Source organism: Thunnus thynnus, chromosome 13 (assembly GCF_963924715.1).
Source record: "Thunnus thynnus chromosome 13, fThuThy2.1, whole genome shotgun sequence".
NCBI lineage: Eukaryota > Metazoa > Chordata > Actinopteri > Scombriformes > Scombridae > Thunnus > Thunnus thynnus.
In genome coordinates, this window is record NC_089529.1 from 16,330,920 (window position 1) to 16,346,856 (window position 15,937).

Genomic DNA, 15,937 nt, shown 5'->3' on the forward strand with positions numbered 1-15,937 from the left:
CTTAATGGGCAGTATGATAAGGAGGAATGATTACAACAAGAAAAACGTGTCAACGTTCATTTGGGCACCTGACTGTTGTTTTAAGACAGACTTGAAAAATTGTGAACGTATTTTAGGTAAAATCTTGAATTCACCTTTACATGTAACGGAATATTTCTAATATGTGGCATCGCTATCTTTTTTAATAGAGTAAATAATCTAAATTTGAACGGGACCGTACTACATTACCCGGCTGCCTTTGCTCAACGTCATTTGGTGAATATGTTTGATCCAGCTGGGCCACCATACTTGTTGTGTTTGTGTTAGTGAAAACAAAGATGGCGAACGAACTGGACAGAGTGCGAATCTCAGCTGCGGAACTCCGAGCTGAAGCGTCGAATTCAGTCAATATTACTGACTGTCAGAAAGGTGAGAGGAAGCCAGACAGATATTTGGAAGTAATACAATTGTGAAAAAGTCGATAAATTCAAGCGAAGAAATATGTCAAGTTATCTCAAAGTAGCCTGCGGAGTTGCTAAGTTTGCAACAAGCTATTGTTGTTAGCTAGCTGTGCGTTCTCTGGTCCCGCGCGGTCCGTTTTAAACGCCCCCTTCAAACAAACGACTCCAGATAATTTCTCTGCGACCGTTGCCACAATTTAATCCAGTTTTTTAAATCCCTCGTAGTTTTTCTTTTACTTACTTTGAGTATTTTAAACACATTAGTAGGAGGAATTTGTCGTTTATATGTGGATGTAACGTTAAGCAGTGAGCTCAACTCTTGTCGCTAAACGTCAGAGCACTTGCTAACGTCAACTAACAGTCAGTTAACCATAAACGTTACAAATACGTGCAGCGCCGAAGAAAACTCAAGAGTTATTTGAACCCTCTTTATCAAAGTATCATTAGTCCAAACAGTGGTGTGCGTTTCTCGTGTTATGCGAAGTATTGCAGGTTATTTGCAGCTGCAGTGTAACATTGAAAGCCTACATTTTGAACAACTCCACCCACGGAGTGCTCGCTGACATGTGCTGTACTTAAGATACCGTAGTTTCGCTTTGAAAGACGCTGTCAACAGGCAACTTTTTTATTGGTAATTAATAGTTTTTTTAAAAACGGGTAGCGCAAATGTAGCCAGCGTGTGAATGTGTGCACGTCTGTCTCCCACCTAGCCTCTGATTCAGAACATGTAGAAACGCTGACATCTCGAGTGACTTGGTTTCAATCAAGAACAGTAAAATTGAACTTATCCTACGAGGGACGAACCTAACGATAGTTTTCATAATCGGTTAATCTGTCGATGATTTTTTTGATTAGTCATTTGGTTAGTTAAATGTGCGAAAACCTGAAAATGAGGAAATATGGCCATCACTGTTTCCAAAAGCTAAAGGTGACGTCCTCAAATGTCTGGTTTTGTCTAGACCAACAGTCAACAATCTAAAGATATTCAGTTTATCATCGGTGAAGAATAAAGAAACCAGGAAATATTCACTCATATTATAATACATTCACTTGAGAGGCTGGAAAGAAAGAAATGACATAATTGATGAGCAAAATTGTTGCCAACTTTTATTTTTTTGTTGATCAGTTAAGTGACTAATCATTGCAGCTCTATATCCCACTAACATAAAGTATTGCCTGTGTAGCCAAAGTGTGTTGTATGTTATTCCTCTGTGACATAGCCCTCTCTTATTGTTCAAAGCTTATGAAAAACACATCAGTGAGACACACCGTTGTACATAGGAACTGTAATTTATTTTTTTAAATTTTTTTTTGTATTTTTTATCCAACATACCCCATTTTGCTGCCATGCATACCCACAAGCACCAAATAGCCTACTTAATTACAACTGAAAACATCAACAAATATGCAATTTACTCCTATTAGAGTAATGTTGCTAGAAATTACAGAGAACAGGAAATGGCTGAGTCCTTTTTAGATATGTACACTGTGTATTTGTGACCCATTTTAAAGATTTACCTCTTAACTAAAAATTAATGGGCTTAGGGTTGAGTGCCACAGACATGGTAAGGAAGCTGGGTAGTACAGAGAGATGATCTAAGACATTGCTTGATCTTACTTGTCATTGGATTTGTTGACAAGGAGAAATTCAGAATATGCCAACCTTATCCTTCAATTCACATGGTCCATTTTTATCGTTTTGTTGACTGGATGTCTCTATAAGCATCACAACTTCTTTTTTTCTTTGTGTGTTTGTTCTTTCAGCGGAAGAGCATCAGGAGCCTCACACACAGAAGCAACACAAGAGACGTGAAGGAAAGCATCCCGATCTGCAGCGCTACCATCCGGTGCCTGGGCATGGACGGCGTCACCGTGAAAGTGAGGAGGGAGAGACTGGTCAAAGTGAAGGCTGTGTTCCCCTGGCCTCTGATTCACATGTCCCTGATCAAACATCAAAATCAAAAGATGACAATAAGAGTGTCTCTGATACAGTTTTGGAGAGACATGGGTGCACAGATGGTGGGTTGAGTACCAACAAAAGGGATGAAAACAGAATGAGAGGTGATGGTAGTAATACTCAGAACTGTAGAAAGGACACCCACCCACACGCTAAAACAGAAGTAAATCAGGATAAGGACTTTGTTGAAAATGACAGAGAACATCAGGAACCTTCTGGAGCTGCTAAGCCAACAAAGAAAGCCCGCAAACCAGACAGAGAATTTTATCAACCTGGGAGCCGGAGGAGCATCCAGGGAAAGGACTGTGGAGTTGGAAGAGAGCAGGATAAGCCTCCCCCGAGAAAGCATGACCAGAAAATTGATCCAGAATCCCAGTGTAGTACAGAGGAAAAGGAGAGGAAACAAAAAACATGTATACAAAAACAGGGAGGGAAAGACAAAGATGTAAAAGGTATTCAGGAAAATGTAAAATTGGCTAAATCCAGTGAGACAAACAGAAAGCAAGGAAGCCGAGATGTGGAAAAACCTCCATTACCCTTGGATGCTACAGTGGAGAAACTTACTAGCAAAGTAGAAAGACTCAGTGTCAAAGAAAAGGGCAAAGTGGGAGCTGAAGGCCAAGATGATGAAGAGGCAAGTTGCAGGAGTGGGGAAAAAACTGATAAGGGGAGGAGAGGCCAAGGGGGTGGAACAAAAGAGGAGGAAGAAAAGGTGGAGAAGAAGAGGGAAAAGGGAAATCGCAGGAGAAGAGGAGGGGAGAGGGAAAAAGAGAGGAATCAGGACTCCAGAAGAGGAGATGATGAAGTAAGTGGTGGAGGAAAGAGTGACCGGGGAAAAGCTGAGAAGGAAAGAGACAAAAGATCATTAGAGGCTGATAGAGATAACAAACCAGGTAAGACAGGAGAGACACACCAAAGCAAAGGAAGAGAGAATCGTAGAGAAAGAGAAAGCAGAAGAGGGGACAACAACAACAACAACCGGTCCAGAGATGTTGAGAAAGATGCTAAGACAGAAAGAAATGTAGACAGAGCTGTAGAAAGAAGTGATAGAAACAAATCCAATGCAAACATCACAACACCAACCTCAAAGCGCTATTCCAAATCAGATATTCGACGCTCACGGAATCGAACTTACAGCAGTAGCTCAGCCAGCAGTGTGACCAGCCTGGACGGTCCTGGACTAGGGAAGAATGCAGAGGGCTCCAAATGGTTACGCTTGGAGTCCAGGCACAATAACAAAGAGGGGGTGGCTAATAGCGGAGAGGGACGAAGGAGTCATTTACAAAGCTGGACAACCAACGGGGAATCATCTACCGAATCACTGGAAGGAAGTGAGATGAGTGACATAGTAGAGGACAGACGGAGGAGAAGGGGAGGTGGGGAGGAAGAGCTGAGTGCAGAGAGGCGGAGGGAAGAAAGAAACAGACCAAAGGGAAACAAAGGTGGAGGTCGTGGAATCCTAAGGGTTTCTCTTGAGAAACAGGCAGTTCCCTCGTCGCATAGTGGAGATGCACAACATCGCAAACAAGGCTTGGTTCCTCGTGGCAGAGGTGGGGGTATCCTGGTGCTTCCAGCCCGCACCGACATCTCTAATTCACCTGAGGTTGGGCAAAGGCTTTTTGGTGGAATTAGGGGAGGAGCAGCTTGCAGGAGTAGAGGAGGCAGGGGAGGAGGAGTGAGACGACTTTGGGATCCAAATAACCCTGACCAGAAACCTGCTCTTACCCGCACCCAGTCCTCCCAGCATTCATCTCTCCAACAGCCTATATATCTTCAGTCAGGCGCTGGATATGGACAACTTCACTTTCTGGACACTGATGACGAGGTATCAGGCAGTCCTCCAGTCCCACAAGGTGAGCATTTCCGATCCCAGCAGGCTGCTGCCATGGCCTACTACAAGTTCCAAAACTCTGACAACCCCTACTGCTATCCAATGGCCACCAGCAACCCACATAATCCCAGCACCACCACCAGCCAGCGCTATACATATCCTTATCACATGGGGCCCTACCAAATGGCTCCACCTAATGGTGTGTACCCAGGCCCTGCTGTGGGTCAGTTCTGTGGTAGTTATAGGGGCGCAAGTTATTCCCAGCCAGGTGCAGGAGGTGGTTTGCCATTTGAAGAGGTGGAGCAACAAGCAAGAGGGGAGCTGGGGAGGCTGCTGAGGGCTGCAGATGCACAAGAGCTCCAGCTCAGTAACCTGCTGTCCAGGGACAGAGTGAGTGCAGATGGACTGGATCGCATGGCCCAGCTCAGGTGAGGATTTGGAGAAAGAGGTGTGTGACAGTGGGAAGAGAAAAAGTAGATATTGAAAAAGTCTAATAAGAATTTTTTTTTTTTTTTAGAGCTGACCTTTTGGGGCTATATGAGCAGGTCATCCTGACAGACATTGAACTGTCAGACTCTCAGAACGTGGATCAGGCTTTGTGGAAGCATGTCTTTTACCAAGTCATAGAACGCTTCAGGCAGCTACTCAAAGACCCCACCTTTGACAACACCCCTCATATCAGGAACATGCTGCTCACGCTGCTTGATGAGGTAAGGAATGTGTGAGAAATTTGGACAGGGGCACGGTTTCACTAAGCATAGATAAATTCTGTTAAATTTGTTTCATCACTAAAACTTCACTTCTCCATTGTGATTATTGTCTGTGTTTTACAGGGAGCACTATTCTTTGATGCGCTGCTTCAGAAGCTGCAAACAGTATACCAGTTTAAGCTAGAAGATTACATGGATGGCATGGCTATCAGGGCTCGGCCATTACGCAAAACGGTACGACCTTGCTCCTTTCAGTCTGATTGTGTGTGTGTGTGTGTGTGTGTGTGTGTGTATAAATGCACTTACCATGTGTTCAAAAACTTGTCCAATAATATATCTTAATAAATAGATCTTGAATTGGGAAGCACTTAACAGAACTCAAGTGAAAAGTCTGTTATTACATATGGCTTTGTTCAAGGTTTGTTGAGGGTGTGTCATAGAAAACATAAATTGAAGTTTATACCTGCAAAACTAATGATATTCCCTTCAGCCTTGGTTTAATTGGAAAATGTTAGCATGCTAACACGCTAAACTAAGATGGTGAACATGGTAAACATTCTACCTACTAAACATCAGCATGTTAGCATTGTCATTGTGAGCATGAAAGAATGTTGACATCAGCATTTAGTTCAAAGCACTGCGGTGCCTGTTTACAGCCTCACAGAGATACTAGCATGGCTGTAAACTCCTGGTCTTGTTCAAAGTAATATGTAAAAAAAAAAGTAATAGTTGTCATAGTCATGAATTTATATTTGTAATTGTGTCTACAATTATGTCCTATCTGAATTTTGTATGTAGTGAATTTTTAAAGTTTTTTTGTGTTTTTGTGTTTCTCAGGTAAAGTATGCACTAATCAGTGCTCAGCGCTGCATGATTTGTCAAGGAGATATAGCACGTTACCGGGAACAAGCCAGTGACTCTGCCAACTACGGCAAGGCCCGCAGGTAGGCTGTTATTTCAGCGTTCTCTATATACTATGAAATTTCTTACACACATTGAAGAGCACAGAATGTATATTGGTATAAAACTTAAGATTTTCTCTGAGTCAGGAGGCTACCAGTATCACAATCTGAATGAGTGACCAGGAGTCAGGACTAGCTTTTTCACTGTTAGACAATTTTTAAACCTGTTTTAATAATAGAGAAAGTTCCCTTCTAGCTGTATATGATCAAGTAAATCCAAATCATACAATTTAAATAATAAGCTGAAAATTAAAAATTCCACAAAGTTTCTTTGATAGTATCTCATGGCATGTTTCCTTTTTATTTCTCAGCTGGTACCTGAAAGCCCAGCAGATTGCCCCCAAAAATGGACGACCATATAACCAGTTGGCTTTGCTGGCAGTCTATACTGTAAGTGATATGTTGTCTAAATAGGGATGGTGGAAAGTGCAAAGTTGGATATTTAGCTGAAAAAATCTGACTAACTGTATTGTCCTAGCATGTCCTTCAGATTAATGAAGAAAATACAACTATATTTTGGTTGTCTGTGCGTCCTTTTTGGGATAATTCCTTACTCTTACTGTCTTTCCGCTTCTCTCACCTACAGAAGCGGAAGTTGGATGCTGTGTATTATTACATGCGCAGCTTGGCAGCCTCTAACCCCATCCTGACTGCAAAGGAAAGCCTGATGAGTCTGTTTGAGGAAGCTAAGCGCAAGGTCAGACACACACTGTGGTCGTTAACTTGTGCCAGACGATTGACATTCTCGCTTAGAACAAAAACATCTGATGTTACACAGCCTTGGCTTGGACGCATTCTTTGAAAATAAATGAAATGAATGAAAATGGTGTTAAGGGACATGAACTATTGGTTGGAACAGAAGTGTTTTGACAGATATAATCTCAAAAGAATACTGACAACAGAACTGTGTACACAGTAAGGTTGCATGAAGAGTTCATATAAATATTGATATGTATTGTATAAAGACAAATATAATGACATTGTGTGTTAAAGCAATAATTTGCTTGATAAATTACCACAACTTAGCAGAATTGGTTAAGTTTACTAGAATCCGGTGATTACGCTGAGACATTAGGCAGCACAAGTGCCTCTTGTTTACTTACCTTGACTTTGTTTTTGCAGACAGAGCAGCTGGAGCGACGGAGGAGACAGGAGTGTGAAGGAGGCTCCAGGGGTCCAGCAGTAAGGGGACGAGGAAGAGGGGAGGAGGGAGCACGTATGGAGATTTGGATTCGCCCCAGCGGACAAGCAGCAACCCCATCCTCACAGAGAGGAGGTAGTGAGTCCAGCAGAGATTCTGAACAGGATGGAGAGCTGAGCAGTCTCAGTGCTAGTGATGTAAGATCCCTTTCTTTCTTTCTCTCTCATACACAGACACACACATTCAGTCCCATGCATTATACCTTTACATATATGCAGTCAAAGACATTGTCTGTGCACTCTGGGTGTGCATATTTTAACTGTCTCCCACACTCTTTTATAATTTAATTTCCCCTCTCATTTACTCCCTTTGCTACTGTTTCATTTTTACTCATTCACTATTTCCCAGGCCTTCATATCTGTTTACAAATGTTTTGTTTTCATTTCAGTTCCTATTTTCAAATATGTTTTTGACCCCCCTCTTTACTCCGCTTCTTTTGTTGTTTGGCTGTCCCCGTTTTGGTTTGTTCCTGTTTTGCTTGCAATGATTCACCATCTTTTTATTAGACCATGCAGGCTTTTTCTTAGGCAAATATATGCAGTAATTGGACATCCACTCATCCATTTCCTTGCTGCTTAGTCTGTAAATTGTCACAGTGGCATTTGAGAGAACAAGATGGAATAGATGAGCTCTCCTGGGCAACTTCTGTCAGCCCCTGATATGTGACATTGAGGCATTTCCAGTCCAGCTGGGAGATATATCTTATCCAGTATCTCCTCTTGTATCCCCTCCTTAGTGTATTAGGCTAGTGCCCCCCCAATGGGAAGTGCTCAGGTGTTTTTTTTTGGGGGGGGGGGTTTCCCCAGGGTCACCCATCTGATAAGATTTTTGCTTTTAGATGTTTTTTATTACAGAAAGTGTATGAAACCCATGACCAAAATAGTCATACATTTTTGTCATTGTGTTAATTATGGATGCAATTATAGTGAAAATAAATTGTTCCCCTTTTTGCCGGTGACCCCATAGAACCCCATCAAGGACCCTTGGGGTTCCCAGATCACACTTTGAGAACCAATGCCTTACAGTACCTGTAGCTAGACTTTTCCAAAAAGGCTAAGCTTGGCTAGGCAGTAAATGGGGTATAGTCAAGCCAGATGTACTGCCCTTCAAGTTCAAACCACATTGCAAAAGGGTGTCATCCACACACAAAAGGAAAGACTGTATAGAGTCTATAGTGTTGTGTAGTTGTCCCAGTAATTAAACTAATAGTGGGTTTAAATATCCCGAAAAATACCGGAAGTAGCTTTGTGCTATTTCCATTTTAATTTCTCTACTTTTTAACAAATCTAAATCTTTATCCAGTGTGCTTTGCCTCTTGTTCACTAGTTATCATTGTCTCCTGATGGAAGTGGTTATTTTGTGCCATCTGTATGTGAATCTACTTGGCCATCTTCTGTAGCCTTTCAGTCCATTTCCTGCCACCCCTATTGTTCCACCATTCAAAATCCCAGGTGCATTTAAGTGCTTTAGGGTTTGTAGCTAAATAAAATTGTTGCCCAAAGATTAGTAACCCTTTTCTTTTGTCTCTCGGCCTTCTCCCTTTTCTCCAGCTAAATAAGAGGTTCATTCTGAGTTTCCTGCATGCACATGGAAAGCTCTTCACTAAAGTGGGGTGAGTGATGTCTCATGTATTCTAGCTCTTACTTTAACGACAGAATGAGTCCTTAAAGTCCTTCATGCAATGTTGAACTATCATGAACTATCGTCATACCTCGGGTCATAGTGGGGTTAGTTTTATTTTATTTTAACAATTGATTTTTTTTTTTAAAAAGGACAGAATGAGTTTGAATGAATGAGTGAAGTGAAATTGATATAATCTGAAAAATAATGTGTTTTTGTGTCTGTTTTTCTTTTTTTATGAATATGTGTGTCTTTACTGTGTAGCATGGAATCCTTCCCTGGAGTGGCAAGCCGTGTTCTGCAAGAGTTCAGGACGCTGCTCCAGCATGGTCCTTCTCTTCTGGGCAGCACACACATGCTGCAGATCATCACCATCAACATGTTCACCATACACAATGCCCAGTGCAGAGGTAATGCTGCACACACACCATTATTATCATAATCAAATGACTAATCCTGCTTCAAATCTGCTAAATTAAATGCATGACTGGTAAACACCTTATTTTGTTTTTATGGAGGTGATGAACATGGATTTCATTGTCGTAAAATATGTTGTATAACATTTTATTAAAAGACAAATGTGTTAATTTGTTTGCTTGTTTGAAGTTAGGTCACACAGGTCATTGGTAATATTGATACAAAGAATGTTGTGGAAGTTCAGTTTCTGATTCTTGTCTCTGTGTGTCAGGTGAAGAAGAAGAAGTGCGATCTGTTTTACAAGAGCAAAGCACTGCTCTGGGTCTCGGCATGTTTGCGCTATTGGTGCAGCGCTGCACAGAGTTGCTCAGAGATATTCCTGCAGGTATATACACACACAAACACACACACACAGTGAGGTTAACACGCAAATGGATACATGTATCAGAAGCATTTTCTTAAGTTGTTTTCCACTTACAGAAGTTTAAGTTCCTTTGGTTTGATAAGCACATTGAATGGACATTTATTACAATCAAGTGTTGAAGTTTAAAAACTCTTTCTCCTTCTTTCAGAACCAGTATCCATGGCGGACGGAGAGGAGGAGGGTAAAGGGGAGGAGCTGGAGGGTATGGTGAAGGTCTCTGCCTTCCCATTGGACCTTAGAGAACTACTCCCAAGCATCAAGGTCTGGTCTGACTGGATGTTGGGACACCCAGACCAGTGGAACCCACCACCCTGCAATATAGAGTGAGTACTTTGACTTCTTACCTGCTTTTAATTACTATCTGATGGTTCTGCTCATGGTGTCTACTGGTGCTTTTACTCAAACTACATACACCAACTCTCTTCAGACAGTAGCTCTTTAAAATACTTATTCCTCACCATCACCATAATGTCTGTATCAAGTTGCAGCCCTGACGTTTGGCAGTGCCTGGCTGACCTGTGTAACGTCCTGGCACGTGTGGACCATGGGGAGGTGCCGCTGTACAAAGTCGACAGTGATGAAGTCGAGGGAGACGAGGAGTTGACTGTACTGCAGTTGAAGGAGGACAGGCTGCTGGCTGGCTTTGTGCCACTGCTTGCTGCACCCCAGGAGCCCTGTTACATTGACAAACACACTGACATGGTGAGTGGAAAGTAAAACTCTACAGCCCTGGTACATGCTTGTTGTCCTGTAGAATTACTGATTACTCTTCTGTCACTGCCGAATTATACAGCACACTACGTCTACTCCTAATGGTTCTCTTCTTGGTCTCATGCACATATACCTCTTTCCTCAGGCAATAGCAGCAGACTGTAAGAGAGTGACAGTGCTGAAGTACTTTCTGGAGGCTTTGTGTGGACAGGAAGAGCCTCTGCTGGCGTTCAAAGGAGGCAAATACATCTCCGTGGCAACTTCTCCTCCATCTAACCACTCAATGGATACAAGGAGCAGGCAGGATTCTCTAACAGAGAAAGAGGTGACGGTCTACCTTGTACTTTCCTCCTAATAACCTTCCCTCTCCACTCAGTTCCTTCTTTTCTTTTCATATCTCCTTGCACTACTTTCTCTCTAAATTTGATCAAAATTATGTAAAAACTAATATATGTTCATTGCAGCTCAGCAGAGGCTGTCGAAAATAGAGGAGGCCGATATTTTGATAATGTGTCTTATCTTTGTCTGTGTCTGTTTTGCAGGCTGATGATGTCATCGTCGAGGCAGAGTCATCACTCTCCACATCCGAAGGAGAGGAGGATGTCGAGGAGGCAGGAGACAGTGAGAATGATATCAGACAGCTGAAGGCGCGACGCCACGCCCTCGCCAACAAACTGGCACAACAGCAGAAACGCAGGGATAAAATACAGGTAAAACAGGCATATATGTACAATAAATATTAATATTGAGACAAATGATAATTGTTCAATTGTAATACACTGTATGTCTCATAATTTTTAGGTGAGTGAATAATCAAAAAGGATCAATAATTAATGATGAAAAATGAATTAGTTGCACTCAAAATCACCTGTTTTACTTGTCAATTAATTGTTACTGAAAGGTCTTTATTGTAGTGGTTAAGTCATTAAAAAATGAACAGGTTTCTACCATTGTAGGTCTTCGTCAGGGCTTTAAAAACTGGAAGACCTACAGTGGTCGAAACATTTTCTTATGTTTGGAGCTCCTGGACTGCTTTCTTCTTTGAAGCACCCAGTTTTTTCCCCTGTTTTCAAAGAGCACCCTACACATTTTTGATCTATGTTTGATTATATAGAGCAGCCAGTCATCTCTTTTCATAGTACATAAGTATCAATTAAATAGGGCAGGCCACAGTCATACCATGTCATGGTAGAATTGCATTTCACATTGAATTTAATGTGTGTGTGCTTGTGTGTTCCAGGCGGTGCTGCAGACAGGCGGACAGTTGGAGCTGGAAGTGAGGCCGCTCTTTTTGGTTCCAGATACCAACGGATTCATTGATCATTTGGGCGGACTGAAGAAGCTCCTCCAATGTGGAACATACATAATAGTTGTGCCACTCATCGGTAAGAGTGAAAGACATTAGATATAAAACAAGGAATAAAGAATTAGAATAAATGATTAGAATTAGATATAGCCAGAAATATAAATCTTGGTTCTTGTTTTCAAACTTTAGGATAATTGACTTTGAATCAATTTCTCTCTCTGCAAAATGCAGGAAAACATAATTGAAACATCAGATTTTTTAGGATTTGCATATGCATGTGACATTTGATCAAGAATAATAAAAGACCTACACCATTTGCAAGGCTGATTTAAAAAAAAAAAAAACAAACAAAACCAAAAACATACATATGTTAGTCTTAGGACTCTGGACTGTCAGTACCAGATATTTCAAATAAGTAGAGCACGGACATCCACTTTAATAATCAGTTTTGCACAAAAAGTCAGTGCACCAATTCATCTGCTACTTCTGTTTGTGTTTTGACAAGACACCAGCCTGATAACTTCAGACTATTAGCTAGCTAGCATTAGCTAACCAGCAGATAGGGACAGACTGAACAAGGTAGAAACAGCTCATATAGCTATCTGTGTTCATTTTTTACTAAAAATTACCTTTGTAATAACTAGATTTACACAAATCGAGCACAAAAAAATGACAGTCAATCACAGTCTCTAGTTAGTGGATTAGGGTGTTGTGGAGTGTTTAAAATGATAGTAGCCTGTGTGCCTTGCATTTGGTGCAAAAATAGAAAATCTGTGGTGTAATGTAAGTTCTCTCTCTCAGTGATTACAGAGTTAGATGGCTTGGCTAAAGGCCAGGACAACTTTGGTGGAGGACTGGGGTCAGGAGGCCGCAGCACAGGTAGTCGCAGCAACTACAATGTTAGTGCAGCCCATGTGCGGGCCGTGCAGGAGAAGGCCCGGTTGGCAGTGGTTTTCCTAGAGAAAGGGTTTGAATCCAGGGAACCGTGCCTCAGAGCCCTTACAAGCAGAGGAAATCAGCTGGAGTCTATTGCCTTCCGCAGTGAAGACACGTCTGGACAACAGGTGAGTTTGTTTCATTTTCTTTTATTTCATTAGCTTTGGGTAATTTGGTTTCAGACTGTGCAGTGAAAGTATTTCTCTTGCTGGGAAGCGGTGATTAACTGAAGTTTAAAACGACATTATTACTTTAAATAAATGTTTGCACTGTTTTCAGTGACTTAATTTTTGTTCTTTCTCAGGGTAATAATGACGATGTGATCCTGTCCTGCTGTCTCCACTATTGCAAAGACAAGGCAAAAGACTTCATGCCTGATCAGAGAAGTATGTAACATGAATTCTCTGTCACTCTCCATATTTTGTACCTTACATACAAACACTTTATTTTCATAATTTGGTGTGAATGACGTCTTCTGAGTTTATCTCTAACTCCTCTTTGGCTTCCCTTCCCTCACACACACACACAGATGGGACAGTGAGGCTGCAAAGAGAGGTGGTACTCCTTACAGATGACCGTAACCTACGTGTCAAAGCTTTGACACGCAACGTCCCAGTCCGAGACATCCCTGCTTTCCTCAGCTGGGCCAAAGTGGGCTGAACCAGGCTAAGCTGAAATCAAAGGAACCCAACTGCTGAAGCCTGCTTGCCACTCAGCCAGGAGAGAAGACACACTTATGCAGAGGAAGAGGAGGAGGAGAAAACAGGGGAGAGGAAATGATAAAGCGAAAAACCACTTCTTATGAAATATGAGCAAAAGTGGTGAGAGCAGAGTGGTTTTAGTGAGCTTTTTTCCCCCCTCTTGTGATGGAGTGTGTGTGTGAATGTGTGTGTTAAGATCAGTGAGCTTCCCCAGAAAGAGACAGGGAGACTTGATAAGTCTCAGGAAGGCTGGACTGGAAGGGACGAAGGATGGATGGAGTGAGTAAAAATGGAGTGATTTGATTTGAATTGTCTGGTCCAGCCTTGAGCCTCTGCGCCTAGTTAGTGAGTGCACTCTGCAAGCAGTATTAAAATTTGAGGCTGATGATAGAATGAGCCAGAGAGAGGAAGAGTGTTTATGGTCATCTAATTGATTAAAGACAGCTGTAATGAATGCCACAACTGGCACTTCCACACTTCTCTGAGGGCCCAGTCCCAGTTACAGACTGCTGTGGCCTCTACAGCAGAGCTGAGAGAACGGTAGGCGGAGAGAAGCACAGCTGGAGGATCTGTGTCAGTAGTGGCTGACTGTAGCGAGGGATACCAAGAGCCCTCATGCAACATCAGTGCCTCCAGTCAATCATATGCAGGTATTGTATTTCCTGAAAACCCAGGAAGTGCTTGATACCTGTTTGCTAACTTGGGTTGTTCCTCCAGCTTGATGCAAGCATTAAGTTTGGATATTGTAAGAAACTGATTTTTAAAAAAAATCAACATCTCTAAAACATTGGATTTTTTTTTCTATTATTTTGTTTGTATTTGTTTTTGAGCTCATGCATAAAAGGTTTTCTTTCCATCCTGAAGGCCATTTCTCATATATATTGTAGACTCTAATTCCAAGTATCTGCCAGGTTTTCCCAATAACAAGATGAACCATAATTTACTGAAGACATCCCATGTTAAATTTTGAGTTTGAATCAGATCTGGGTGCAAATATACCAGCAATTTTTTTGTTGTTGTTGTTTTTGAGCAGTGTAACAACAAATGCCAATATACCAGGATGACTCAGTCAGTTTGTGGAGAGTTTTCAGTTTCAGGAAATTATTTTACAATGACTAACTTTCATGGGATTGTTGTCTTGTAGGAGAAATTCCACCCAGCTGCCATTTTAAACAAAATTTTGCAGATACTGTTTGACTCAGGTCTGCCTTTGGACAGCCACTTTGTTAGGAGAAGGTTTAGTTCTTCATAGTGACTTTGCAGATACTTTATCAATTTCTGCTGGTGAATAATTCACTTAATTTTCTATTCATCTTTACACTTGCATATCAGTCTTTTTGTGCTTTTCAGTTCATACCACCGCAGTAGTTTACCTTTTTATTTTATTTTTTTTAAATCACTAATACCTGTTTTCTTCTCAAGAGTTTGAATTTCTCTTTTTTTCCCCCACATATTCACGGTCACATATTCACATTTCTTTCTTTGAAATAAAATGTATGTAATATAACTTCACAAATTACAGCCTGTAAAATTACCATTGAGTTCAAGCAACACCTCACAGACACATTGTCAACAAACATTTAACACAGATGGTATTTGTGTGTGTGTTTGCTTGTTCTACATTGCTTTGTGGTAGTTTCAGGAAATTCTGAGTCATGTCAGAAGTGTATGTTTCTGTGTGCACCTGAAACAGCTGGCTGCTCAATATAGTCATCTGTTAAGTCACATTCATCATTCACAGTTTGATCATAGGGATTTAAAAGAATACTGTATGTAGATGTTGCTACTCTACTTTCTATTTGTTCTGTACCTTTTCAGCTTGTACGACTCTCACCAGCAGTTGATGTTTCTGTATTTGTGTAAACCGTCAGACAGGTTTATTATTGAGTTTTTGTTTCATTTTTCAGCCTGTGTTGGTGCTTCTGTAGCGTTCAGTGCAATCTACTGTGTTATGTGGCGCTGCTGCAGTGTTTTAATGTCAGGGCAAATGTAGTGAATACATAATCAACTTTATACAAATGACTTTTTCATTGTCCATCATTAAAAATGTTTTGAAGGCATCGTTTTACCTCATTGATGTGCAAATGAAGAATGTGATATTGTAAGAAGTGGCCTTTTTCACTGCAGACTTATGCAGTATTTTAGCAGAAAAAGCGCAGGTGTTACAACTGTGACAAACCGGATATGTGAAGGTTCATCATCTTATGTTTTTGTGTACATCACTAAATTAAAGATTGGATTATAACAGAAATTTTGTAAGAGAGTTGAAATACTAGTGGGAAATGATTGCTGAGCACTAAGATTTACATGCAAATGTTGACAAAATCAAATGTAATAGAGCCTATTATTAAATCCAGATAAAATTATTACAATAAGCACACTAAACATCATCTACAGAAAGCTGTATCTGAATCACTGACATACGAAAACCTTTGCATATGTGCCCTCATGTGGTAACTGAAGATGACAGGTGGAAGCAAAGGAACCGAGGAGCCAGATTTGAGTTCTCAGTAAACTGGGAGGTAGCGCAGGGAATATGGGGAGGGAGAATGATGAAATAGACAACCACGAGGAAATTTACAGGTCAACCATACTGTAATGAGCATGGGGACATAACTGAAAATTTAAAATGAGTTTAAAGACCATGATCATCATCTGTATGCCTCAAAAGACTAAATTGCTCTGGTTCCTTTAAGACTGATATATGTTTAACTTTTAAAC

General features: G+C 41.1%; 1 protein-coding gene across 1 annotated transcript; it reads left to right on the forward strand.

Annotated features, from left to right (window-relative positions):
• The first annotated feature begins 289 nt into the window (after positions 1–289).
• Positions 290–15,276, forward strand: smg6 (SMG6 nonsense mediated mRNA decay factor). The gene is made up of 19 exons (XM_067608298.1): positions 290–408; positions 2,205–4,656; positions 4,746–4,938; positions 5,062–5,172; positions 5,776–5,882; positions 6,212–6,290; positions 6,487–6,597; positions 7,023–7,238; positions 8,652–8,713; positions 8,986–9,131; positions 9,410–9,523; positions 9,711–9,885; positions 10,045–10,264; positions 10,419–10,598; positions 10,816–10,983; positions 11,514–11,658; positions 12,381–12,643; positions 12,820–12,901; positions 13,045–15,276. The coding sequence occupies exons 1-19, from the start codon at positions 318–320 to the stop codon at positions 13,173–13,175; spliced, it is 5,046 nt and encodes a 1,681-aa protein (XP_067464399.1). The 5' UTR covers positions 290–317; the 3' UTR covers positions 13,176–15,276.
• The last annotated feature ends 661 nt before the right edge of the window (positions 15,277–15,937 follow it).